General features: G+C 39.5%; 1 protein-coding gene across 3 annotated transcripts; it reads left to right on the forward strand.

Moving 5' to 3' along the window:
• Positions 1-297: 297 nt before the first annotated feature.
• SPDL1 (spindle apparatus coiled-coil protein 1) lies at positions 298-23,225 on the forward strand (the record flags this gene model as incomplete). Of its 3 annotated transcripts, XM_082323693.1 has the most annotated exons (14): positions 903-1,032; positions 1,288-1,372; positions 2,185-2,232; positions 4,067-4,242; positions 6,422-6,598; positions 6,909-7,103; positions 7,437-7,586; positions 8,244-8,342; positions 9,201-9,311; positions 11,951-12,091; positions 13,634-13,743; positions 14,932-15,119; positions 16,087-16,432; positions 22,409-23,225. In XM_082323693.1, exons 4-14 carry the CDS (start codon positions 4,084-4,086, stop codon positions 22,557-22,559), a joined length of 1,827 nt encoding a protein of 608 aa, XP_082179819.1. In that variant the 5' UTR covers positions 903-1,032; positions 1,288-1,372; positions 2,185-2,232; positions 4,067-4,083. The 3 variants fall into 3 exon arrangements, with proteins under 3 accessions (XP_082179818.1, XP_082179819.1, XP_082179817.1); XM_082323692.1 differs by lacking the exons at positions 903-1,032; positions 22,409-23,225 and adding an exon at positions 298-328 and having other exon boundaries at positions 16,087-16,637; XM_082323691.1 differs by lacking the exon at positions 22,409-23,225 and having other exon boundaries at positions 16,087-16,637.
• Positions 23,226-27,909: the final 4,684 nt, after the last annotated feature.

Consider the following 27,909-nt stretch of genomic DNA (forward strand, 5'->3'; position numbering starts at 1 on the left):
GACTCCCATCACTTACTCTGCGCGCTTTCTTTGGGCGAGGTGGCTCTGGAGCCAAGCATATCCGTTGCAGCTCCGGCTAGGTACGGCCGGGGAGCTACTGCTGATCCGCGAACTTTATCTGCCCTCCCCTCGCCGCTGCCGCCGCCCCGCAGCGCCGGGGCGCACCCGCTCCCCGCCTCTCCTCACGGCGCCCGCCCGCCCCGGCGCGTGCGCGGGGGAGGCGCGGAGCGGGAGGCGGGCAGCGCCAGCTCTCGCGAGATTTGGGGCGGAGGCGAGTTTGAACGGCGGGAGCGGCGCCGGCGCGGAGCGGGGCGGCCGCTGGGCCGAGGTAGCGCGCAGCGGGGCGCGGGCGCCGTGAGGGAGCGAGGAGCGGGCCGTCAGGGCGGCTCTCCGCTCTGTGGGGCTGCTGCTTTGCTGCTGCTCCTCTGCAGAAGGGGGCTGTCAAGCGGCGGGGCCGAGGGGCTCGGGGAGGGCGGAGGAGAGCCCCTGCCTCCCCCCCAGCCTTTCGCGCCGCTGTGTCTGACAGCCCCGGGCCTTCGGGCCCTTCCCCTCGCCGGGGTCGCGCTGCCGGTGCCCTCCCGCCTTGCCTCCGGGACAGGCCGCTCTCCCCTAGGGCCCCGCAGACGCTGCCTCAAGTGGAGCGGGGGGCAGCCTCTCCCCGCCGCCCTGGCTGCCCGTTGGGGTTACAAGGCGGGCAGGGGCTGCCGGCGCCCTGGTCAGGAGCCCCGTGCTGGGGCGAGCCCTCCGCCCGCGTCCCTTTGAAGCGGGGCGGGCAGCGGAGAACGCCTGGCAGCGGCCGGCCTGAACGGCACGGGGGTCGTGTCCTGAATAGACACAACATGGCACGACAGCGTTTAAGAAGGTGCTAGCAGAGCCAGCTGCTGGTTTGCCGAGTGCTTTGTAGTGACTGGAAGATCAGGCTGTAGTCTGATTTTATTTTTTTTCTTTTCTCTGTAATGCTTATCCACGCAGGACTGTGTTTTGTGGAAGGCGATTAGCCCTGAAAATATTTCAGCTAGAGTGTGCAACTTGGTAGGTGAAGAAATGGACTTGTTCAAGTCACTGAAGTGAATTGTAAGGGGAATAGGGAGAGAAACTATCTTGCTAATGATGTTAGCGATCAGAAAACTCTGTCGGTACTTCCGAATAGATCGGAACGCAGACGGCTGTTGCGTATGGCCCTTGGGAATAGCGGGTTAACTAGAAGGACAGTTATAGAGTGGGAGAGGAAAGTTTGCATGCCAGGAGAGTGCCCTTTTTATCTCCTACCCTGTTGTTTTTATCAAGGAGTACCTAAATGGTTGAATAATCAAAGTCTGCAGCCCTCGGTATGGAATCTGTCATGAAAATGTTTGAAGATAATTAGCCAAAAGTGAGTAACTTTCTTGTAATTCTCAGTAGAATAAATGAAGACTGATTTCTATTATTTCACTTCCTACCTGCTCACCTTACTACCTACTTAATTTCTTAAAACATTATTTTCAGGGTAGTTTACTTAACCTCATGTATAATATTAAATTGCAGGCAATTACTTCCCTTTATAACAATACAGGTGTATGAACAAAGCTACCCAGTCTTGTCTGATTAACTTCATCCAAAACTGACAAAAGTTGAGGATGTCTGTGCTCCGAAAGCCATACTTGCTGTTTTCCCTAATAGTTGGCAAGGAACGTATGATTAGGGAAATAATTTCTTTTTTCCTCCGTACTTCAACTATAAAATTAAAGCGAAGCCTAAGATCTTTTTTTAAATATTATCCATTAAATGATTTATTAAGAGCTCAAAGATCTTGTATGTGAAACTGGAGGAGAGCGTGCAAAAAAGATTGAAGGAGTAGGAGGGAGCAAAACAAAATCCCCAAACAACCCTTATGTGCTAGAAGAAGGTCAGCCTGGGTGTAGCCTGTTTACTTGCCCCACAGGCCAATTGCAGAGCATCTATCCTTTGGCAACGTTGCCTGATCTGGCTGTTTCTAAACTATCTGACAGCTGCCTCAACTGAGATTTGAATAAGATTTGCATTTCTATGGGGTTTTAGTCTGTGATCTGCATTTTCATGAGACAGCCACAGGCATTAAGCCTTTTCAGAAAAGGACTGCTATGAAGGACCGTGCTATAATGGCAGCTTATAGTCATCCGAACTAGACAACTGTTGCTTTTTTTTTTTTTTTTTTGTCTTTTAAAGGTGGAGTACGAGAATAAGGTCAAGAAAGATTTAAATGGACTTCTGAAGGTGAGTTAAAAATGTTACTCAAATTTAATTTACTAAGCTAGGAGCAATCAAATTGCTATGTTGCCTCTATGCTGTTGTTTGATCAGAAAATAAAGCTATTTTTAAAATTCTGTTTATGAAATGAGTAAGGATTCATTAATCCCTTTTACTAATGCAAAGGCATGCCAGGAGTGGTTACCTATATGCTTGTATTGCTACATCTTACTGTTAAACATGGTATTATTAAATTGTGCACAGTGTACATGTCCTCGCACTAGTAATAAGATTGTTGATTCTTAGTTATAGGCATGCAAAATTCCTGTCTTTCACTGCCTTATTTTAGCACAGGTGTTCAAAACTAGTATTTCAAGCATTGCAATGGTTAGATGTGAAAAACTGAAGTTTCAGAGCCTGGCTGGATAAAGTCTCTTTGTATGTGTTAAACTTGAATAACAGCAAGTGATGGAAAATGTGGAAAACAGAATTTGATAATTTTTATCTTGTATCTCTGAAAGAAATTAGAACAGTTTTGGCATGATGCACTTTTGCACGTTAATTTTTTTTTTCTTTTATAGGAAGCTGTTGAATAAAAGCAAAAAAAAAAAGTGAAGGCATAATAATAATAATGACTCTTAAAAATAAACTTTCCTGTGCTAAGCTGTGGAATTTGCTCTTGATAAAGACCAGCATCGTCCTAACATTCATAAGAATAATATATGTGCCAGTAAGAAATGGCAACAACTAAAGTGTTTAAGTAAAAAGAAAAAGTACAGAATAAGATCTTCAAGGAACAATTACTTTAATCTTGAAATTACATTAAAATTATGAACCCTGGCTTTGAAAAATCAACTGCAGGGTGTTTTTTTTTGTTTGTATGTCATTGTTACTGAATACTTTCTGAGAGAACTCTTGGCTTGTGTTGTTCAGAAACCTGAGTTGCTTAGAAATTTCTGTCTTAATAGGATTTTTTTTGCAGTGTGCCAATTTAGTAGATTTGGGAGCAAGCAGTCATACAAGCTTATGGTGTTTAGTTTGACTTGATTTTTATTTTTTAAAATATTTTGTTTGTTAGGGTTTATTTTGACTAACTTTTTGCAAAATTCACCTTTACTTGTGTATTCTGTTGTGATACAAATATAGAAATGAATGAATTCTCCAAAACATGTGACAAAGGCATGGTTATTAACAAATAGGTTATCTGCAGTGACTTAAGTTTGAAGTGGAATACAGTCATGAAAGACTCCATTAAGCACTTAAATAAATAAAAATGCCTGTGTTAAAAGTCCGTGTATTTTAACAGGGTTTCTATTTTTGGCTCTTTCCTTCAACTGCTTTTATCTGTTTTTATATCCCACATAATGTTATTAGGAGTGAGCTATCCCGCTAATACAGCTGCCTGCATGAATCTTAAGTGTTATTTGTGTACACAAGTAATGCTATAGTTAGTGTGGCTTTATTTGTAATACCACAGAAAATATTGTCAGCCATATGCATACAGGTGTTTTTTCAAAGGTTATTTCCTAGCCTTCTCTTGCATATGGCAAGATGCTGTATACTAGATGAACTCTGGTCCTAGTGTGCTAGGAAACCGGGCTGGGTACACAGGAGTTGTTTCGCTGTGTGCTATTGCTTAAGACATAGTCAGGAATAAGGTGCTAAGCAAACTTAGGGAGAAATAGCTATTATTTTACTGCTCGCTGGACTGTTTGTTCATGAGCGATCTTTTTTTGTGTCTTGTATTAATATATATCCTTGTGTCCTGATTAAGACAGGAAATCAATAACTTCTTTCAGATTAACTGCTGTAACTTACTGCAATATATTTTTTTAATCTTTTTGTGTTTGCAATGTTGAAGTAACAAAAGGAAGAAAAATGGAGACAGAGACCATTTTAAGTCTCAAACAGCAACTCAAGGAAGCAGAGAATGAGCGAAGAAAGGCGGCACAATATGGCTTGCATTTATTGGAGTCCCAAAGTGAAGTTCAAAATCAGTTGGATCAAACACGCCGTGAATTGACTGAGAAAACTGAGGTAATGTTTTAAACTTTGAGTAAAAAAAGCAGTCAAGAACTTTGTTTTATTTTAACTATTTTCTGAATGTCACAGGTGTGTTAAATGCCTTTTAGAGTCTAGATTAATTTTTAATAAACCTTTTTAGTTTAAGTGTTTGTAGAGAGGGCTTTTTATCTCTGCTCTAAGATATTGAGCATAATTTTATCTAACTGGGACAGGGTTTTATATCTAATTATGCATCAAGTGTTCAGTACCGTGTAGGATTAATTGCCTTTAATGTAAAACGAATACTAAGTGCTAAAGTAAATTTGTTTTAGAGCATGTGTTTTGGGTGTGTTTAGCAATTCATTCATGTTATGCTCTCCCTGCAAGCTTTGCACCACTTAAAGCTGTAAAAAGAACGCTAGCAGCAAGACTGTAAAACTGATTTCTTCTGTAGCGAAGTTTTCAAATTTTCTACATACCAAGGGATTCTGAATTTATTAGTACGTTTCTTTACACCGCAGAAAAGAGAGTAGTGTAGTGTAGAAATATAGAGAGATTATATAGTCAGCTAGTTTTCTTAGTAATTGTGCAAGAAAATTCCAAGCAGGAAAACCTCTTCCGCTTTTCATAAACACTTTAATTTTGATGGTTGTTTTCAGTCAGCCCATGCTTCTGATAAACCATTTCTCTTCATTTAGTCTGTTTCTGGCTGTGTATCCATCCCTTCTCTTGTGACAGAGCTAAGAAGTTAGTGGTTTTGGTGTAGTTATTGGTATGGTTTTGGTTTTTTTTACTAGCTGGAGAGTTGTAGCACCCTGCTATTCTGAATGAACCCTAATAACTTTGATCAGTTTGCCATTAGTAAGCTTAGTGCAAGAGAGGCAGCTGGAAAGCACAAGTGATAAGGAAGGCAGGGCAGGATCATCCTTTTCTGCAGACAGCCTGAGATGGGGGCTACTGTGTTGTGAGGCTGTTGTAATCCCGTGTTACAGGCTGGAGCAAAGTTAGGAGCTGAGTTTGTGTGAAGCACAGCAATTAGTAACTTAGATTCCGAGGGCAGAGGGAAGGAATTGTGTGCTTTCGTACAACAGATTAACGTCTTGTGTGGGAACTGTGGTTATCCAACAGATTCTTTGGAGCTTTTGAATCTATGGCTCTCTTCTTTGGAATCTGAGAGCCAAAGCAATTGCCGTGAACACAGGTGTAAGTTTTAACAGTAGGCACAAGCATCTTTCAGAAAAAATCTGCATACGCTTCTGTAAAAGTCTGTAGACGTATCGTGCTAGATTTTTGCCTTTCTTGGGTCTGGTCAGCAGTGCACTCCCAAACCTTTTCTGTGCACTGTATCTTTGAGCTAAAACTCTTGTCCTGTATATTTGAGAGAGAAGCCTGTCCTTGATAAGCTGGTGTCTGGGCCACAGAGGTCGATTTCATACCTGCCAGCTTTTAGTTTTATGCTCCTTTTTTAATTCTGATTTGTGTGTTAGGAGTTATTTTATTAAACAAAAAAAAAAATCCTGCATCTTTAGACTGATTTGGTTTTGGTATTTACCTTTTCTGCTTCCAAGACTCTCCTTTTTTAATTTTTTTTCTTCTCCTTAATTGTTACCTGAATGGAAGAGTGAAATGAAGCTGCCCTTTATAATTAGCAAATATATACAATCGGGCATAGAGGGAAGCTGGTTAAGAAGCCCTTCTTCAGTCTGGAAGGGTTGATAGGATTTATTGCAAGATGGTAGATGATTTAGATGTCTTTACCAAACATTGAACCCAGCTGTTCTGCAGTAGGGGAACACCTGATGGACTGTAACGATTTGTAACATGATCAGGTGGGTTCCATGGTGGTAGAAAGGACATGTAAGCTCTCACTAAATTTTTTTGTTACATTTGCAGAAAAGATGCCTACACCCTTTATGTTGGGTGCGAAGAAATATACGGTTTCCATGAAGAAGAGAATATTACACAGCCAAATAAGTCATAAAATTTCAGAGCAGTTTTTGTGTTGGGTTTTTTGCTGTTTTTTAGGTTTGGGTTTGTTTGTTTTATTAAAACATGGGTGTGACAATTCCCTAATTGGGACTTCAACAAAAGGTTGAATAAGCTACAAGTTTTAGGCATTTAGCGTCTTGGTCCTGAGCCTGTATTTAGTGCGTTGTTCCCCAAGCGTTTATGAATATTACATCTAGATTTATTAGTGTGTTACTTCTTTCAGAAATTTGAACAAGAGAAGTACTCTCTTCAGAGAGAAATTGAACTCAAGAATCGAATGTTGGAAAGCTTGAGTTTTGAATGCGATTCCCTTAAGCAACAGCAAAACATGCAACTGGATAAACAGAAAGAACAGCTTGCCAGAGTCTATGGACAAGAAATCGGCGACCTTAAAAACAAGGTTTGGCAACTAATATAGCTAAAATGTTGCTAATAGCATTTTAAAGAGTGTGTATTTAACTCATAATTGCACACTTACTACCAAAAGAAATCTAATAAATAGTTTTAATATGTAGGAGCTTGGTTGGTTTTCAACAAACATCTGCATAGTTACATTGTGAATTACATTAACTTTTAAAGCTTACTTTAAAAAGTTTACTCTTAAGTTGTATTTCTAAGACATTTTCTGTAATTAGAACAGAGTCAAAATTATTGTGTTTTTCAAGAATTTATTATAAAATAGTATTACTTAGTTGTCAACTGTCTTTAAGTTGGAGAACCTGAAAGCAGAACTAGATGAAACCCGACTCTCGGAGAAGCAACTAAGACACAAAGTGGATCATCAGAAGGAAATAATTGCCGCCAAATCAGAAGAGCTACATATGATGTCTGAACGTGTACATGAGACCATGTCTTCAGAGATGCTCAATCTTCAGATAGAACTCACCGAACTAGAAAGCGTGAAGGTGCGTGACTAGTACTTAATTATTAGGAATGTAGGCTAGTTGGAGATCAAATTCTGTGCTTTTGCTCATTGCATTTTTAGATGCTTTGCGTATATTCCTACCTTATGATTGGCTTACTATTAAGATAATAAGTACAGGAAAAAAAAATAATAGCCTTAATAACTAGACTTTAATACAAACTCTTCTTCCAGATAATATTTTGTATTAAAAGTAATTACTACTAACAAACCTGTTTGGTTCACAGAGGCCTGCTTTTCTTCAAATTGTTTTATAAACTTTTTATTTCATACTTGGTGTTGTGTGGTGTTTTTTTTTTGTTTTGTTTTTGTTTAGGCCAATGTTGAAGAAAAGCTGAATGAACTGCAGTACAGTAAAGAACAATTAGAACTCATAAACAGTAACTTACGCAATCAGCTGGAGCGTCTACAGGGAGAAAAGGAAGAGAGGGAAAAAGAAGTTGTTTCTTACTGTAATGCATTAGAGGTATTCTCTTAATTTTATTTAACAGTGGTAGATAATCCCTGAATTCCACAAGTTGTGGCGCTAGCTTTTCAGTAAGATCAGAGGAGTTTTGAGAGAGGAGTTCTGAGGAGGGAGGGAGAAAGAGAAGGCAGAGGAAAAAAACGTGATATTGGCTAGTCAGGTTTAGCTTGTTGCTAAATACTCTCTATATTGGCCTTCTTTTGTTGAAGGCTGTGTGTGGAGATCCTTTGTATTGCAGTATTCTGCCTCATAACAGGACCTTCTTACAGGTTGCTGATATAATTCTCATTTTTATTTCAAGTTCCTACTGAATGCCTTGGAAAAGTTTGAACTGAGGAGCATAGGATTTGGGACTAAATAGTATGGCAAGGCTAATAGTCTCAATACCGTTAATCTAATTGGTAAACATAAAAGTTTTCCTTTAAAGGTTTTGGTTATGCTCTTGTCCTGAAGAGCAAGTGTAATATTAAGCCTTTTAGTAAAACAAAGTTGATTGTCTCTTACTGACTAGAACTGTATGCACAGTTCAGTCCTGCAGTACAAGATAATCTGTGCTACAGGCATAGGAAATGAAAAAGAGTAAAACTATGTGATTAAATTCATATATGCAGTGCATCAGATGCTTAAATGACTAATATCCTCTTTGCTTTAATCTAGAAAGCTCGTGAAGCTAATCAAGAGCTTCAGGTTCAGCTGGATCATGCAGTGCAGCAATCTTTGGACCCTACAAGTAAAGGCAACTCTCTCTTTGCTGAGGTACAATTTTGTCACCGATACCTGAGAATATACAGAGGAGAGAAGAAATACTTCATAAGTTTTATTTCTTATATTGCATTGAAAATGTTAGAGTATCTGTACATGATCTGGCCAGCATGAATCTACTTCAGTGTTGAACCGTCTAGGAACTGACCTGTGGAAACTGTTACGCACACTCTGAAGTTGGGGAGTTAGTGAACTTAATGGAATAACTTAAAGTTAGCTGGCTATCACGGTAGAAGATGGGACTGACGGTTCATGACAGTTCTGTCTGCAGCTCTTAGCTCTAAGTGGTTTTGTTCAGCTGGTAAGCCTTCTTTGATGCAGAAGATGGTATGTGAAATACTAAAAGATGTTGTTAAATGCTGTCTTTTAAAAACATGCTGCAAATGGCTGGATATTTGAGCATTTGGGAGGGTTTTTGAATTAGTTTTTGAATAAGAGTTCAGCTGCTGTTAAATGCATAGGAAGCTATTTTTGTTCTCTGACGATGTGCAGGGAATGGGTTGAATTGGTACACAGTTCATATTTTTTTTAAACTATTTGTTCTGATGCCAACGGACAAAACTGTTCTACAGCAACGCTGAAGCATATGAAGTGTTACTTTATTTTGATATCAAAAGAACAAAAGAAAAATCTGTTGCACTTTACTGATGGGGCTTCAGCTGCTACAGCACTGCCTACTCACTTTTATCTCGGAGGTAATGATAACAGCACATATTTTCAAGTACTGTTGCTGGAAAAGCAGTATTTGCAGAACCAACATCAATTGCTAGGTAACATCTTGTAAAACTCATCATCCAAGTGACAACAAGTGTTTTAATTTTCATAGTAATAATTGTTAACAATGTTCTGTAGGTGGAGGACCGTAGGGCAGAAATGGAACGACAGCTGATCAGTGTGAAAATAAAATATCAGTCACTACAAAAACAGCATGCATTCACTAGAGAACAATTGCAAAGAATGAAGGTATGACCGTTACTGTGATACTCCAGGGTTTCCTTGGGGTCTGATAAGGCAATGCTTTACTACACAGGCTAGGGGGTTTGATTATCTTTAAAATACGATACAGTAGTCTGGGGGGAGGGAAGTGGGAGAAAAACAAGTGAGGTGTCATTGTGCTATTTGACTTTTATGGTACATCAGCATTTTTCTATCACTACTAGTGTTACTACTTTATCCTAGAACTCGAAGTTATTCTGAAGGCGCTATGTTTGCTTACTTTGGCAGTAGTGGTTAAATGGATAAAAGTAAAACACCACTCCTGTCAGCCGAACTAGCATTCAGTTTGTCTTGACAATTGCTTCTTCCTCTCTTACCTAATTCTCGTACTACATGAATCACTTATTTGTGTATTAACTGTGATTGTCAGGAACGAATGTAAAGAAACGGGCAGGCTTGTAGTCTGTCCTCTAATCATGCTGTTTTGTTGTTTTCCCCTCTGGGTTGGTTTCTTGTTTTTTACGTTTGTCCGTATTTTTCTTGCTTTTCCCTATCTTTAGTGCAAGAGTAAGTCATAACTTTTGTTATAACTATTTCATTTAGTTATATAGGATAGTTATATTCCCATAGGATGGGAGCCTGTTGGTTAATACTGTTGAGAATTACTTAGCAGAAGCTGATTTACAAGATAATGTAGAGAGGATGCTGCAAAATTGCCAGCTGTTTTCATGTTGGTCTTCTGATTTTCCAACATGAGTAGATCCTTTCATTTTGATCAAATGCTTCATCATGAGGTTTGAGGAGAGTGCTTAAACATCAAGAGTGATGATAATGAATAAACTTAAGATACATGTTTGTGTTACCTAGCTTTTGTGGAGGAGTAGGTTGAAAATAATTGAAACGACATTCTTAAAGGACAAGAAAAGAACTACTGATGCAGCAAAGGAATTCTCTTTAACTAAAATCTGATCTTGAGAGCTAAAGATTTGAGTGAGTAAAATGAGTGAACAGGGTCAGTTTCTTCACAAGTTTTCTGCTTGTAAGGTGAGGGCAAGGCAGTCACACTGATTGAATGGTATAACAAACATGCCTAATACTGAAGATTTTCACCAAGAACTGAGGCAGATTGGTATCCCTGTTCTACTACGTAGTGTCTTTATTTGGAATTTCAATTTGTACTCATTTGTTTCCATAAAATTTCTTCTAATATCAGTATTGGAGATAAGTGGTTTGTTAGGACAGCTGTTTTGCTTAAGCTGCCATCTTGGATCCTTGTTAGGATCCTTGCTGCTTTGTGTTGCATTGTGGTGCTGCGTGTGAAAGCTCAGTCTGTAGTTGACTGATCTCTTCATTCAGCAGCTGATTCCAACAGTACAGTTAACTGTTGTTGCAGCCTTAGTTGTCAGAATGTCTGAATGGGGTATTTACTTCTGACTTCTGAACATCTGCCTCCTGAACAGAACGTAAGCAGTACTCCTGTGTAAAGTTTTACCTGTCTGGTGTATTTTCCACAGCCCACAGTATCCCTTCCAGTTTCTCAATGTTTCTGTTCTTTGTTTTTATGTAGATCAGCTGCAGTTTGCAGTCATGACGGTTAGCGAGTGGGCTTTTAAGTGAAAGGGGAGAAGGTTAGGTGTCTAAATGGTTGGGAAACGTAAGAATAGTTTTAGTCAGCCAGTGGGGGTTAAAATTTTGCCTCCCTTATGTCCTGTAGAAGCTATGAGGAGATGATTGAATCTTTCTTTAGCTCTAGTTTGCGTACAGAAACATCAATATCCTTTACTTGACGTTCTGTAGGGTAAATGCTCTTCTCTTGCTTTCCCTGTTAATCTGTAGTCTTAACTTGTTTCAGTTGATCCTTGGATTTCTCCAAGTGTCCTACCTTATCCATCCTGACTAGACTGGTGAAAATGCTGCAGCTATCACTAACACCCTGTTAAGTCTTTCCATTATTGCATTTCATATTTTTTCCCTAGTTGTTGTTTAAATGTCTGATGTCTTGCTTCTAACTGAATGTGTTAAGGCCCTCGTACTATGTTAACAGCATCAGAAAAATCTGCTATAAATGCAAGACTTTTTGATGAACTTCTTTTGTAATGACAAAGGGTGTTCCATTGCTTGAAAGGATGTGTGTTCCACTGAAGGAGCAGACGCAGCTGAAATTCTTGCATTAATATTACAGAAGGCAAACTTAGTGCTATCTATACCCCAGAACTGCCAAAAAAGGGGTTTTAAACTTGGTGAACTAGAGTGTTTTTTTCCAAGTGAAGTCCTCAATAGATGTGTTTTGAGCTCTGATAAACAGGCCTGGGCTGTACTTTGGTTCTAGCTGACTTGGTGTTTATGGTTTGAATGTGAAATGTTGTCTGTGTCCTTGACAGTGTATTTATAGGTTCCTTAGTCAATACGGAGAAAGATATGACACCTCAGGACTACTCTGTTCAGTAGGTTTTCAGCTGTGCTAAAGATTTTTAGTGTCAACCTACGATGATAATTGTGAAGACTATGTTGTGAAGACTACTGCGTTTAAGCATCCAGTGGGCTTCTGCGTTCAGGATTAGAATTACAAGGCTTGAGTACCCTAAATGTTCTGGGTAAGAGGCTGAGATTTTCAGTCATTTAACCCAGTATTTGTTGTAAGGAATTTTTTTTTTTCTTTTTTACAGCTGCAAATGGCTACGCTGCTACAGATGAAAGGCTCTCAGGCAGAATTTGAGCAGCTGGAACGCTTACAGTCAATGTTAGAACAAAAGAATGGTGAGATAGAAGATCTTCTTATGAAAGTGAGGCAGCTAGAAAAATTTAAGGTATGTGGTCTGTAATTAAGTGGAAAAATCATAATCAGAAGCTAAAACATGAGAATAAGAAGAATTGCGAAAACTATTTGTAGTCCATGCTAAGGTTTGAGAAGGGATCCAAAGGCTACTCATACCTTTATTTGACCAAAGTTCTATTTTACAGCTGGCGAACATATACTTCTGAAGTTCAGAGAAGCAGAAAATTCTACACCACCCAGGCCCTAGTTTGGAGAAACACTTTTCTGGGTTCCTGTGTGTAGCACCTTCATATTTTACATAGTTACCTGTAGTGTTTAAATGCAATTACTTGGTCAAAGTTCACTGAGCTCTGCCATCTGATTGTTATCTTGGAAGACATAACCCTTTCAGATTTTTTTACTGTGTGTACTTAGGGTTTATCACTTCTTAGTCTCTCAGCTATATTGGATTTCTTGGATATTTGTTTCTTTAATGTGTCTTAACTTTGCAGTTGAAGCATGCTCTTTTCTACAAAAACTGAATTGCTTAATCATTCTTGTAAAGCAATTTCTTCAGTCCTCTTATGCAACTTGATAGCGTCTTGTCAGTACTTTGGAAGGTGAGAAATACATGAGAACACCTGTATGCACTATTGTAATGTTACCGATGTTTGTGTGTATGCAGAGTGAAAAACTGTAGCCTTTCTTACTTTCTTACATACTGGTGGACTCGATTTGCCCTTTCTTATCACAGCTTTGGACTGTAAACTTAGGTGTATTAGCTTATGCATTAGGATTATGCTTTCCAGGATAGCGTCCTCCATTCTGTGTTTAACCAAAGTGGCATAAAGCTAGGCTTAACCCATTTTAGTAAGCAATTGAGACGGCTTGATTGCTTTACCAGTTTTGTCATGTTTAAGCTTGATCAGTATTTATTTTTGTCTCCATGCCATAAATAAGTAGTGTCAGGAAATCAAATGATTGTTTCAAATAACCATCAAAAGTACCTGTAGTCAGTGACTGACAGAAGCCCGTGAGGTCTGTGAGGCAGTATTAGTACTGCTTGCTCAGAAAAAACCACAAAGCAAAAACCCCAGAATGTCACGTGTTACTAAAGTGTTTATAGAAAGCGTCTTGCATTTATGGCATCTTTAGTATGAACCAACTTTCTCATCTAAAAGATGTAATTGATTTTGAGATTTTGGCTATTGATTAACATGGCTTGTATTCTTTACCTTTGGGCTCCAGCTGCTGAAGCCTAGAAATAAAGGCTGAAACAAATTCCTTGTGGGTTAACTAAATATCCTGTATTTTCAAGTAAAAAGGAAGATAACCATTCTGCAATGCTATTTGAAAACCTTCTGGAGTTGAGAACTTGCTTTTTTATTTCTTTCTGTGAATGAGAGAATGTCAGTTTCGGTGATATTTGACATTTATAACAAACGAGGAAGAAGTACTCTGAGCTCTTGTATGTTTAAATGCCCCTATCATGAGGCTTCTCTATAGAAACGCACGGAGGAATTCACCTAAGGACTAAAGCTAATGTGTTTCTGAAGGGTCACTATTTGACAACCTGACATTTTTTCTTTATCAGACTTTATATGAGAATATGGAAGAATCCAGAGCTAGTAGTAGCTCAAAAGGAGGAGAGTCTGAAGATGGTTACTATGCAGACTTACTGCAAATGAAACTTGACAACTCAAAGTAAGTAATTAATGGTCTGTGGCCTAGAAGTTGGTTGTAGTCTGGTTATCTTCTAGCTACTTGTTTTTATTCTCCCTTTTTTTGTTATTGTTTGTAGTCCCCTGACTGTATGTGCAAATATGCTCGTCGTCTCATTTTCTAATGCTGTGGAACCAGCCTATGTTTGTTATAGGACTGAGACTGGTTTTGTTTGTCATTTTACTTATTGTTGCAAAAGATAGCAGCAGAACTATTTTATATTATTGTTGCTTTCTTCTAGAAATGGTGTTAATACTCAGAGATACAAGATAGTTGACAACTTTAAAAAACAAACAAACAAACCCAACACAAAACAAACAAACCAAGAAAGCCCCCAAAAACCCCAAACCTGTAAGAGGACTTACAGGCTCTAATAAGAGCCAGCAAATAACACTTGAAATGTTTTATTGGACTATTTAGTTGAGGTGTGTTCTTTGGCTGGTGAATTCCATGTCTATTAATTAGAAAGTCCACAGTGTTTGGCCTCCAGGTTGTTTTTTAAGCCCCCAGATGAAAGTACTGCACTTCGGGCAGGAGGCAATGGTCTGCTGTGGGAATGCCGGAGAAGCCTTCACCTCACTGTTGTTGCTGTCACGAGAAACTGGCATGATCAGAGTGCCTTGGGATTGCTGAGTGGTGGTGATTCAGTGCTTACGATGTGGAAGTTAATGGCCTCTGAAACAGAGGCAAGGATGTGCACAGAGTATTAACATGATTATTTTCATGTTGGTCACTTAGAGTAACACCTTTCTGTAAAGCTTCTATTGTCAGTTATAGAAGTAGTTGTCTTAATTTATACGGAGGCTAAAAAACCCCTGATGAAGTAGTGAATTTGTAGGTCAGGGAAAGTTTCTCAAACTAGTTACATATGCTGAATGATGCACCCACGCATACAGCTTTGTTTTTAACAAGTGTTATATCTCTGGTAGTTAAACTCACTGCTCTATGTCAAGTTCAGGTGAAAACTTTCATTGTACCCAAAGAGGTGTCTCTCATTTCTGACTAGTGCATAAATAAGAATTTTATGTGAAGTCGCTGAATGGTTAGTTGACGTTGTATCTGCTGCTTTACTAAAAAAAAAACAAAACCAAACAAAACCGAACAACAACCACCACCAAAAACCCCAACAATCAAGTCTGAGTGACTGTGTGATTTTTCCTCCCACCCTAGCAAGGAAACCGAAACCTTGAAAAATGAACTATCCTTGCAGAGGATGAAAGCTCTGTATGAGAGCCAAAGGGTTCTGGAAGTTGAAAGGAAACTCTTCACAAATGAGAGGCATTTGCAAGCTTGTCAGAGTGAGAATATGAACTTGCGAGTTATGCTGGATGAGCTAAAAATGAAATACGAGCCTGAAGGTAAATACTACTCTTCTGTATGGAGGGACAAAAAAAAAATATCTGGTTGTCTCAACCTTCACAAGTTGAACGACATTAAGCAGGAAGATATTGGGTTAATTTCAGTATAAACTTATGTTTAAATGGCTGCCTTTTTGATAATAACCTGGTCCAAAAACTGCTGAACTGAAATAGTAAAGCCCTACCTTGCTCAAGGACCTTTACTTCAGTACGTATACTGACATTAATTTTGGAAGACTAAAGAGTACAGGTTATAGTGCTCAGAGTATAGCTGACAACCGTAGTGAAGTAGGGGCGAACAAATTCTCAGGAGGTGCTTTTTATAATAGTAGCAGTATCTCTCTGTTGATGAGAAGTATCAGCTTTCTGAATGCAGGCAGCTGATACGAGCTTTGTAGTAAGTGCAAAGCATTTAGAGTAAAAACTTTAGTAGCTCAAGCTAATGAGGATTAAGTTTTGACAACGGAGGCCCACCTGAAAAACAGCTGATAGCTGGGTATGCGCAGAAACATGGGAGCGGTAGCCTGCGGAGGAAGATGAATGGGGAACCAGATGGGTGAATTGGTTTTGGTATTGTCTATACCCAAAGGATTTAATTTTAAAATTTTAGTTGTGGAAGCTTACCTCAGCAGCCTCCAAAGTGGAAATAAAGTGATTGAGCATATTCATGTAGTTCTGAGCATCTAATTAAAAGCCTTGGTAAAAAGGGGGAGTGGATGGGGAGAAAGGTGGTTTTTTGGTCGTTTTTTTTTTCCTCTCTCCTTCAAGCTCTCTCCTATTGGGGATGCTTACTTGCTGACAGCAGAGTATATGAAAGGATGTTTTTTAAGGGATATAAATTGTCTATTAAGAATTATTCCAAGGTCTTTAGTCATGTAAAATATTCTTTGTTTTATTATGAACATGTTGGTGGACAAGGTAACCCCAGCTTCACTTGTGTACAAAAAGTATATTCCTTTTTTCTTAGAATTACTTAAAGGCACTAAAATTAAAAAGAAGAGGGAGAAGATTCCAGTGGACAGTACTTGTGAATACTTGGACAGCAAAAATACTTCAGTAAAAGAAGCTGCTCTCACTCAGTTGCCAAGTAAGGAAGAAACAAAGGTGACTTCCAAGAACTTGGAGCAAAGCAGTGCTTCTCTGAAAAAACACGCTCTTGAAGCACCACCCATAAATACAGCTCTTCAAGCAACGCAAAAAGCTGTTGAACCTGAAAGAGAAAGAAAGAGAGTTAAAACTAAAGATGAGAATCCCGACGCCTTTACTTCGTATAGCAGAAGTGGAAGTAATTCCTTGACTTCAGCGGCCCCCAGGTCAGTGTCAGCTTCTGTCTATGGTCAAGGCAATCATCACAGACCTGCATCTCTTTTCTTTCGCTGCATGAACTGTGCTATCCACTTCTTTATCTATTTCCTCAGTGTTGCATGCAGTGTAATTCCTCAGCTCCGGCTGCCTACGTTGAACCTCTCAAAACCTTTTAGAAAGACTAAAATGATGACTAATGAAAAAGACTCTTGAAACTGTAACAGTCTTTGAAATAACTTTCCCATTACTTGAAAATGTTGGAGGTGCGCGGATAGCATGACAGTTCACTCGGTTTGCTCTGGCTTCAGAAATAGAACTGTTTTCTTGGTCCCTTCAAAGCTGCCACACAACTGTGTTACATATCAAAGCAGCAAAGGCAATAGTATCATGCTTCAGTTTCATACCTAATTTCAGCCCTCACCAACTTTCAGATTTAGCTAAAAAGCCTAAAAATTATTTAATAAAGTAATTCTTAACCTGAATGGGGTTAACAGAACTTGCGTTGTACAAGACAATAGACAATTAATTATGCTATTTGCGTTGTCAGACAACTGACTTCCATAATCTGGATGCATGATAACTAGAAACACAACTGTTAAACTAAGATCAAGTCTTTCCCCTGAACTGAGAGTTTAAGTTACTTTTTGATAGATCGTAAAGTAACTTAGTACAGGAATTAGCTCCAACTTTTTTATCTTGGTAAAAGGAACACTGACTTTTTTTTTTTTTCCAGCTGATGCTTTTGTATTCTGTTCATACTTAAAATCTTAGTAAACAGATGTTGGAGTGTTTGGGGGGAGGAAGAAAAAGAAATCTGGGATAGCCTAGATGTTTTGAGCTTGCAACTTGCTAATGTCTGCTAGTAAAAATAATTTATTGAATCTAGAACGACAGCAGCTTCAAAGATGGAGGAGGGCCTAACACATGGCCATCTGTACAGTATATCCGAAATTAATGGCATTCAGAAGTAATTGGATTGATATTTTGATTCTTGGATCAGTTCTTCAAGGTTGCGTTGGATGCAATTAACAGGTTTAAAGTAACCAAACAGTACAGTCTTCTGAAATAGTCTGGAAAGAATACAGCAGAAGTAGTTCAAGTAGCTATCTCAAAATTTGCAGGGACTGTTGCTGAGGAGGAAAGATCAGGGAGGTCAAACATGGGTGGTGAAAGTGGCGAGGAACGATTGGATAACTTAGCGATGGCTGTGTGTTTTGAGTGTTCTGTGCACATAAAGGAACAGATAGCATGTAACCTGGGTGTGAAAAGTTTAACTTATTTCCTCATCTTTCTTTTGGAAAGGAAGATACAGTGTCTGCCAACAGGAAGTTGTTGGAAACAGTTTATGCGAACTGAAGGGACAAATCTACCAGGGAGGGGGTGAGGAGAGGAAATGATTTTATGGGGTTGATGTTTGAAAACAGAGCGGGTGGAAAAAGTGGAAGAGGAAGATGAAGTCAAAGTTCAGAGGGAGGGTTCTAATCTTGCACCCATTGCTGTTGGTTCAAATAAGGAATAAAACATAAATCAGTAGGTTTTAAAAAATAAACACCACCAACACAACAACAATGCTACAAAACTCCCTGTAAGCTTTAAAATTGTTTCAATGGTGGTATAAACCTGGAAAACGTAAATCCAGGCAGACGGTTCTGTTCATGTTTCCAGTTGTGTTAAGGAACTACTAAATCCCCAATTAATGATGTTGTGAAGATAACATTGAGGATTTACTTAACCCTGATCTGTACTGATTTATTATGAAATAGGAAGTCATGATAAAATAGGAGTATTTGAGAGGCTGGGTTTTTAAACACTAAAAGATTCTCTGGACTGTTCTGTGATGGATGTGCCCAAACCCTACGTGGGAATACAGCTAAATGCAAAGGCACAAAAACTATTGGCAACTTGAGCAGGAATATGGATCTCAAAATGGAGAGGTTGGGGGAGGAACAAATAATTGGCATGTGCGTGGTGGATAATTGTTAGTGTTTTTCACCTTGTCTTAAGTAAAACGTGATGCTCTGAAAAGTTTATTGTGGTCATTTGGGGTTATTTTTGTAACTGGAGTAGATTTTGTGCAATAATTACTCTAGCTCTGTCGTTATTAGTCCGTGAAACGTGGCGATGAAAAGAGCCAGAGTGACTGTGAAAGGATTGCAAACTTCATTTCTAGAAAACAGTGTTTGAAAAGCTTTGTCCTCTTAGCTTAGGAGGCGATGAAGAGGTGGTTGGAAGTGCTCTGTGTGTACCTGTATGGGTGACCAGTCTCCTTGTTTGAAGAGTCTTGCTCGCTGATGTGACTTAGCAAGGCAGAGCTAGGTAACTCTGAACTAACAGCATACGTACCTATCTGCAGTGCGTGTGTATATACTTACAAAAGTTTAAAGCAAGTAAACATTGGAATACTTTATTAGGTCACGGTACGGATTAGGTTATGGTATGTGAGTGTTGGGAACACAGTAGTTGAGACTAAAGATGTAAATATTGAAGTGATTATCTTTAATTGTTAATTGCTATTGTAATTCAGGCAATGCCAAGCTTATAGGTAGTGCTATCTTCTGTTAGGCCAACGGGTCTATAAAAAAAGGTATGCTTCTGTATTGAAATGCTTTTCTTCACTCCTGAAACTGAAATAGCAAATTCCAGCCCTTGCTGCCCAACTTAGTTTGCATTTAGATTTGAGGTTGTTTGCTTTAGTTTGATCTAAAGAAGGGCTCGTGTGCCTAAGGGCTTATTTGCTCTTTTAAATTATTTAGTTGGATTACATACACCAAATCTACCTCATTTGGATTTGTTCAAACAGGAAATGCCTATAGCCTTTTGGCCTAGCAGGAGATCTGGATAACTAGTATTCTCTTTGGGGTTTTAGGCATGGCATTCATCCTCAGGAGGTAAAGCTCCATCTCCTCAGACTAGCTGATCTTCCTTGAATGGGTAGAAGGAACCCTGATTGTGTCTTGTTTCTGGAGTCTACAAAGTCAGAGCTTGATAGAATCATGTCATAGTTTCACAAGCATTTTTTTTTTTTTAAGTGGAATTGTTTAACTCCTCTTTTTATTTTTTCTTTATCCATCCATTTCCTTGTGTGAACAGTTCATAAAATATGACAATGCTACAAGGGGTGGTCTGTGAGCTGGCTTGGTATGAGGACTGTGGTGGGTTAGCTTTGGCTTGCTGCCAGATGCCCACCCAGCTGCTCTCACTCCCCCTCTTCAACAGGATGGAGGAGAAAGCAAGGTGGAAGAAGCTGGTGTGTTGAGTTAAAGACAAGGATCAATTAGTCACAGGCGAAACTGTCATGGGAAGATTAATTCGTTGGCAATTAAAAATAGTGGAACAGCAAGAAAGATGGACAACTACTTTCCCCCTACAGCCCAACCCTTCTTCCCAGGCTCAACTTCACTCCTTCATTCCCAACTTCTACCTCCTCCTCACCGAGTGGCACAGGGGCTATGGGGAACGGGGGTTGCAGTTCATGGCACTTCCTCTCTGCTGCTCCTTGATTATCACGAGGGTTGGTAGAAGAGAATTAAGAAAGGGACCGGCTGATTTTTGAACTCTGTGAAACTTAATTTCATAACATGATGCTCAGCTGTGAACTTTGGGATCTGTTAACTGAACTCATTCATTTTGTCCCTTCTCTTGTTATATGTAGCAGCCTGTAGACGTGATCTATTACACACTAGTAATACATACATTTTTTGAAAAAAAAATGAATTTGGTATGAAAGTATGGTTTAACAACTTGTAGGCTGTAGAATAATCAGTCCTGAAGCATTTGCAGGCCAGCTGTAAGATACTAAGAATGAAAGAGGAAAAATGTATTTGCTTGGATTGTCTGTTCGCTGTCCCATTAAAACGCAGTTATTTGAATCTTCAGGCATTTCTGAGTATCTCACTGCCGTAAGCTAAGGTTTTCATAAGTGAAGCAAGTTATGGCAATCTATTGCTGGTAAGTGTAGCTTACTAACATGAAATGGCTCATTTGTTTCATCTTCATAAGTCAATGTCAGTCCTCTGATAAATGACTTGAGATATTTATTATCATAGCTCTAGTCTGAGGAAGTTAGCTTACTTTATGCTGACTTGCATAAACATTTTGGTGTGCAATTGAAGCATAAAAAGATGATTTTTTTCTCTATTCAAATAACCAATTCTAATAGTTGTTTACTTTTATGAAACAATGTGATGTTTCTGATGTGAATGTGATTTCCAGACTTGTTACACTATACACTAACAGAATTACCTAATACTGTAAAAGGGGATTATTTTGTGTAAATCCAATTGTGCTGCTTTGGAACCTATTTAAAGTCAATTCAGTCTTTATTTGGCCTTTTGGCTCGAGTTCTTGCTTTGTTCTGTAGTTTTATAGGGAATCCCTGTTGGAAGTTTTGGCCACTAGAGTAATGTTTTTGGCGGCCTTGGACAGAGGCCGTGCTAAGGCAGAAGAGTGGAGGGGCAGAGGATCTACCCTAGAACAGATGCACCGACACGAGCTATCCATCCCCGCTGGCAGCTGCTAGGGAGGCACAGACTGAACTGCAGACTAAATGCTAACCAGAAGATGATGACGAAGAATGCACTTTTTCTTCTGCCATGAATAATTGGTTCTTGTTGTAACCGCGTAATTATTTGGCGACTTATAAGCAGCAGCGCACCTGAAATGGAGGGCAGCTGGGGGAAGGCTGACTATGGACAGCAAATGGTCAGCCATCAGAATTACAGGTGTGGACTTACTACAAAGCAAATGGTGGAGCAAACATTGCTGACCTAGGGGAGATGCACAGCAAAGCATATTTCTCTTTAGTCTATTGAGACAGTGCTTATAGGAAATAATATGCAGTTGCTTGCAATGGATAAGAAAACTTTATTTGATGTATTTGTGTGTAAAGGGGGGGGAATCTGTAGCTAAATTTCCCCAAACTTTTTTGTTACAGCTCCTTTCATAGTCCTCATCTTCAGCCTGTCTCTCTCTATTGCAAATAAACCTCTAACAACCGGGTAGCAGCTATTCTTGTTTGGAAAACCATCGTTGAAAGTATCTGTAATCGTTGTGGGTTGCTCACTGGAGGCTCTTGAGACCAGTAGAAATCCACAAGGTCGCTGGAGAATTGCTGTAACAGAAGTGGTGATGACTCAGCCTAGAATTTGTGTTGGTGTGTGAAGCAATGTTTAATTTGGAACTTCGTTTTCTATAATTTGTTTTGCTATGGAAATAATCAGTTGGTTGTGGGTGATTTGGTTGAGTAAATACCACTCTTGACCAATTTGTTCTCCTGACACATTTGTATATTTATTAAGTAATTCTTAAATAATCAAAACATCCGATTGTGTTCAGATGTCTAAATCTTGTTGTTAACTTACCTCTTTAACAGCAATGTGGCAGCTGTATTCCCATTTACATTCATAGCAGAATTAAAACACGTCAGTGGACAGATGATGTAATTTAGAGCCTGAAAATATTTTTTTTTTTCCCAACAATTTCTTTTCAGATATTCAGGCCTTAAGATAAAGGCAGGGTAGTGCAGAACTAGGTTGGAAACTTTATATTTTTTTATATTGCTTTAAGTGTAGTCCTTTTTTTGGTGGTGTTAAAGCAAGATGCTTGACCTCACACTTGCATTACGTTGCTGAGACTTTTCACTTGGAGTTGTGCTTTTGTGGACTTGATCTCCTTTATGTGCATGGCACAGTCACTTTTTTTTAAAGGCTGATCCCAACCAGTTAACACATCCAGTAACCTTTTATACCAAACATTTCAGTAGATAAGGTGGTGGTGGGGCTGTACTTTAAGTGATGAAATGTGAATAGGACTGATATAGAAATGCTTTATTTTAGTCTCATTTTATTATTAAATACTGTTTGCTCTGTCTTTGCATATGGATGGTCTTGTATGCCAGTTGGCTTGTTGCTTTTGCTTACAACTCTTATTTTAGCCCTGTTTTTTATTAACTAAATATGTATTTAGAATGGTTGCTTTGCCTATAGGTTAACAGCTGAATCCAGATTTGAAACCACGGAAGAAGATGGTAAGAAAGAAAATAAAATCACGACTGAGAAGAAAACACAAAAGAAAAACTATACAACGTTGTATGTATCTTCTAAGCCAACTTCTGAAACCCAATGTGCTCAGCAATAACATTTACATTTCTGGAAGGAACAACTTTGGAGTCCTGCTTCAGCAGGGAATACTGAGTAAACTTATGTCACGTACAAATGTACAGGTTCCCAACTTCGATATCGATCTACCTTGTGCTATGAGGAGTATGATCGCATTAATGAGTTGCACTTTTGATATCTTAACTTGCCAGAGGGCACCTGTTCGGTTCCCTGGCGATGTGGCCTGAAGCGTTGCCTTGTCTTGAATCTTGGCCAAGTCTCCGAACACGTGTTAACTGCTATTTGTTTGAGGCACGGTGCTATTCTGAAAGATAAGTACTTGCTACAGAAGTTTTCTTATACAATAAGACAGGGGTCCACCCTGAGCGAGCCAGACTAGACAACGTTGACACAGAACTTAGTTAAGCCATGTGCTCCTGAATTTCTTCCAGTTCCTGGATTCAGAATTTTTAATGCTTTTTTCCCCCCTAATGTGTAATTGTTCAACTTTCAGACTGACCTGATTGCAAAGGTGCATGTGAATCTTTCTGTGCATTTGGTGGGACAGTATTCTTTTGAAACTCTATAAATTCTTGTATTTGTACTAATAATTAAAATAAACCTTTCCTTCTCTTCCTTCCTAAAATGTAGTCTATATTGCATTTGAGACAAAAACATTTATCTAAAGCTGCCAGGTTTTTTTCATTGAGAGGTGAGGTATTTTGTAGAAAGGATATTGTTTTAAAAAGAAGTACTGCTCAATAAAAGCAATTGTAATGCACGTGCTGTGTATCGTCGTGTTTCGAGGAGACAAATCTTAACTTTCTGTAACTTTCTGATAACGATTCATACAGAATAATTCTGAGAACACTTAAGCTAGTTCCATTGATTATTTTTTTTTTTTTTTTAGCATTTATATGGAAGTTTAAGACTACTTCATTTGACTCATTATACTATGGTTTAAGCTCCCTCTAGTGAATGAGTTAGCCACTTTCTACGTAGAAGACTTAGTAGCGAAGATGAAAGCTCTTTAAGACTCTTCCTTTTAAATCCATTATGAAAAAAAAATCTTGAGGAAGAATCTTACAACCCAGTGGGTTTTAGATTTGACAGCTTGATCTGCTGTCTGTTAGCTTCCGTTGGTACTTTGGAATCGCAGACTCCTCACATGCCTCTGTATTGAAACGGATGCAACTTCAACTCATGTCAGATACTGCTAGTCAGCACCAAGAGATAGTAAAAGTGAACATACTATACGAAGAATTTTTTTTTGTTGTATTCTAGTTTTGGTCAAATCACTGTTCCATTTGGTAGCTTGCACTGTAGTAGTGATGCTGACTGTAATTTTCCCAGCACCACCAGCAGCACGCTTCTAGATCACGTACAAATGTACCTTACAAATACAGTGTCTCGAGGTAAGTCGCCTTTTGAAGAAAGATAATGGGGTTTGTTACAGGTTTGCAGTGCGGGGGGAGACAATCTCTTGCATAAAATGTTGTAGGCGGCTTTTGGAGAATCGCTGTGTGTGCCTTTATGAATCTGTTGAATGTACTTGTGTAAGCCAGCTGTTCGGATATGCTTGTTTGCAGTCGTGATGCCTGGAATTTTGTTAACTCTGACCGTGCACATGGGTGGCTTCAGCTCGTCAGTCACTCACCTCAACAAATATTGAACCGTAACATTTTGAGTGACGAGAGAAGTGACTAAAGATGTGGTGAAGTAACCTTACATGAGCAGCTGTGGCTTGTCGCTTGCCGGTGCAGTTGGAACGTGTTATCCATCCATTTCTACACAGGTCGGCGTAGGCACAGCCTGCTGGCTCTCCCGGCTCTTGTTGAACAAAGTAACTGTAAACCCATGTCTCACAGAAGCTAATGGTAGCACTTCATCAGTGTGAGAAATCTACCATCTATCCAAATCCTTCAGTCTCTTATTGATGAAGTCTACATAAACGGAGATTTATTCTTATTTCTTGTTAACTTTTAAGATATTCCATGGCGTTACAGGAAGCTAACGCAGATCCATGAAATAGTTCTTACTCGTCTTGACTTTGACCCCGCAAGTGGACTTAAGTAATACTACATTGAAGAAATTGTGCTGGTCATGCTAGGGAATGTTCAAAGAAAACCTTTTTTTATGCAAGTGGTGAAGGTTGGCTTTGTTTACTGTCGCTGTACGCTGCGATGCAAATAGCATGGAACAACTAAAGTACATAATTGTTTTAATTAGAGGAAAACCTTCAGTAACTTGACATTGGATGCACGTACTTTAAATGGGAGTACTGAACTGTAGATTGTAATTATTGATGTTCAGCTATTTGGCAAATGAAATTTCTAAATGTTTTTTTTAATTGAAATAACTTGTTAATTAATGCTACGAACAAAAGTAGGATGTCATTTCAACAAATGAATAAAACTGATGAGGATTATCTATCTCCCAAAACTACTGCTTTACCTGTACTGCTGTAGTTCACTTAAAGCACGTAGTCTTTATCATCTCGGTAATGCGTGCATGCTTACAAATCTCGTGCAGAATTACAACTGGCAGGTGGGGGAAAACATCTGGAATTGAGGCTTTTGTGGTGCCATAACATACTTAAGGTATTGTCCTTTTATTGCCTGAAAATACTTTACTTTTTTTTTTTTTCCTTCTGTTTTGTTGCATCAGTTGCTTTCCTGCAACTGCGCTCACGGATCTTGGCACATAATAGAATTTAGAGCCAGCTAAATGCAGCCGTTGTTTTCTGCTTAAATTCTTCTGTGTAATGGAAGTTAGCATAGCTAAAAAATGATAATTGGATTGTCAGCACTTCACAAGATCTTGTTTTCTGGAATTGATAGCAGTATTAAAGGAAGCAAGAACTCCCTCCTTTCTTCCTCTGCCTGCCCCCCAACCCCTCAAAAGGTAAGTTCGAACCGTGAATTCCCGAGGCAGAAAGATTTTTACCTTTTGGGGAAGCAAGGAATTTTTTACTTGCCTGTAAAGACCTTCTGCCTGGAAAAAGACTTCAGGAGATAGACGGTAAGGTACAGGAGGGTGATGGATGATTCTGTCCGCCATTTTCTGTGGCATAGTAATGTGGAGTGGCAATTACACAAATAAACCAACAAATACTTGGAATAAAAACCTCCACTGACAAAGGGCATAACTATTATATGCCTTAATTCTCTAGGCCCTTGTTGGGGTTTGTCCTCTGCTGTAGGAACATAGGATTTTAGGGTTACCGTGCATGCTTTACTTTCTAGATGCATTTTCCTCTGGCAGCTGAAAAAAAGATTTTTTTTTTTTCTTTGTTGGTTGCTCAATCCATTTGTTAGAAATTATAGCTAGGACTTTTTCAGGCACAGTCAGAGGAGGAGATTGTCTTAGCTGACTTATGGGAAAGTGGTAGTAGGTGCTAGTAGCCGGGTTGCAAAAGCATCATCCTGAAAGTATGACGGGAGGAGGCAGCAGCAGCCGCGCGCAATGCCGAGAGCTGGGGGTGGGGAAGGGGGCGGCAGGTGGGAAGCGGCAGCGGCTTCCGAAGCTTGGGCTCTCAAGTCAGAGCCTGTGTGGCGAGTTGGGATGGCAAGAAGGGGGGCACGAGCTCCGAGGTGGGACAGAGCTGTGCTCAAACGTGCGGTGGTGTTTAGATGTTTTGTGCTCTTTGCAGAATCGGATCTCTGAGCTGGAAGGGATTCGGGGCGTCAGAAAAGTATTGCAAACTGGATCCCAGTTTGGAGGTGAAATTTCTGTGTACTGGTTCTTTGGATCATTTCTTTTTAAAATACAGTAGTATTGTATTAATTAGGTTTATGAGACCTACGTGATGAAGGATGTTTTTAAATGAGTGCTAGAAAGGAACAATTTTCCCCAGGACTTTTGTATTACAGGGAAACATAAGGAGGGACAGCAATGTAGAACAAGAAAACTAATGCAAGTCATGATCTCTAGGCCAAATAGCATATGGGAAGCGGTGACGTGCTGCAGCGGGGATTCAGAGGAGTAAGGAAGATAGTTACTGCTGGTTAGGAACTTAAAATACGTAGTAAAATAAAAGATGAAATGGTTCTGCCTCAAAATCTTGTTTTGATAGATAAACAATATAAATTGGATGTTCCATGGAAAAGAAAGATTTAGGACTCGGATGAAGCTGACTGTCTGTAGACGGAGATAATCTGAGTTGCTCAGAACCTAGCTCACTTTAATAAACAAAACATGAATTTCAATGTTGTTTTAGGGGGGAAAATAGCGGAAAAAAATAACTAGCTGAATCCTTTTGCTAAGCTAGTATGTAGACATGGTTCAGATTAGGGCCATCCAAGCACATATGCGGTAAAGTTTAAGGTGGTTTTCCTCCAGAAATAGCTATCGGAATGCCATGTGCAATGAGACAGACTGGCAGCCTGTGCTTCTCGTGATCGCTGGTTAAATCACGAGCTGACATATCGTGTGTTATCAAAAATGTCCTGACGGATGTAGCACAGCGCTGTTAACCAGCTTTGATAACCAATGATTGCTAAGTTGCAATGTAATAGCCAGAGGACAGGGTTGCCGTATGACTTTGTACCCAGCAGGAGATAAAGAAACAGTACATCTTTTAAAGCATTTTCTGTTTGTTTGTGTGTGGGTTTTTTGTTTTTGCTTTTTTAATTTCAAACTATAAGTAAAGAACGTGAACGAAGGTGACATACTTGTCTTCAATTCAGTATGTTGTCCTTAATCCAAACTACAAACAATGTGGCTTGATCTTTACACATCCAAAATGTCAGTGTGTAAGTTAGCTCACACAGCAGCCTGTGTGAAAGCAAAGGCTATAAATGTACAATAAATTACTTTTTGAAGTTTTGTCTTGGCAATAAGCCTGTAAGAAAGTGCTGCTTTATTTAGAGACTAAAGAGAGACTCTCCTACTTTTTCCTCCAAAGGTAAAATGACAGAAATAAAAAGGACTGGGTGTGGTTTGAAATGTTGTGGCTTTGTCTTCATTTCTCTTATTGGGGCAGTCTATTATGAAAACAAATGCCCATTCCAGGACAGGTTAGAAGAAAGTCGTTTTTAAGATGTAGTGTCTTGTGGAGTCAAATCTCTAAAATGTGGGTTTGGTGCCATTTAAGCAGTAAGGCCCCCTTGACGCTTCAGAGCTGAGCTAACCGATGTTCAGAGATTGTTCCTGGAGCTGGGCTTTGCACACAGCAGCGTTCCAGCTTCGGTCTCACGGCTAGGGGTGGTGCAGGAGAGGACGGGGGTGGTTTTTCTCCTTTTTGCCTGCTTATGTGTTAGAGCCAGTATCGTGCAACAGAAACACCCAGTTTGGGATTCCCCTCCCCCATGGCACTGGGGTACAGTATCTTGAGTTGAGAAAAGAGGAAGGAAGCTCAGAACAGCAGCAAATCTCGCAGAAGCCTCGCA

The sequence above is a fragment of the Platalea leucorodia genome (assembly GCF_965183815.1).
Source record: "Platalea leucorodia genome assembly, chromosome: 11".
Classification (NCBI taxonomy): Eukaryota; Metazoa; Chordata; class Aves; order Pelecaniformes; family Threskiornithidae; genus Platalea; species Platalea leucorodia.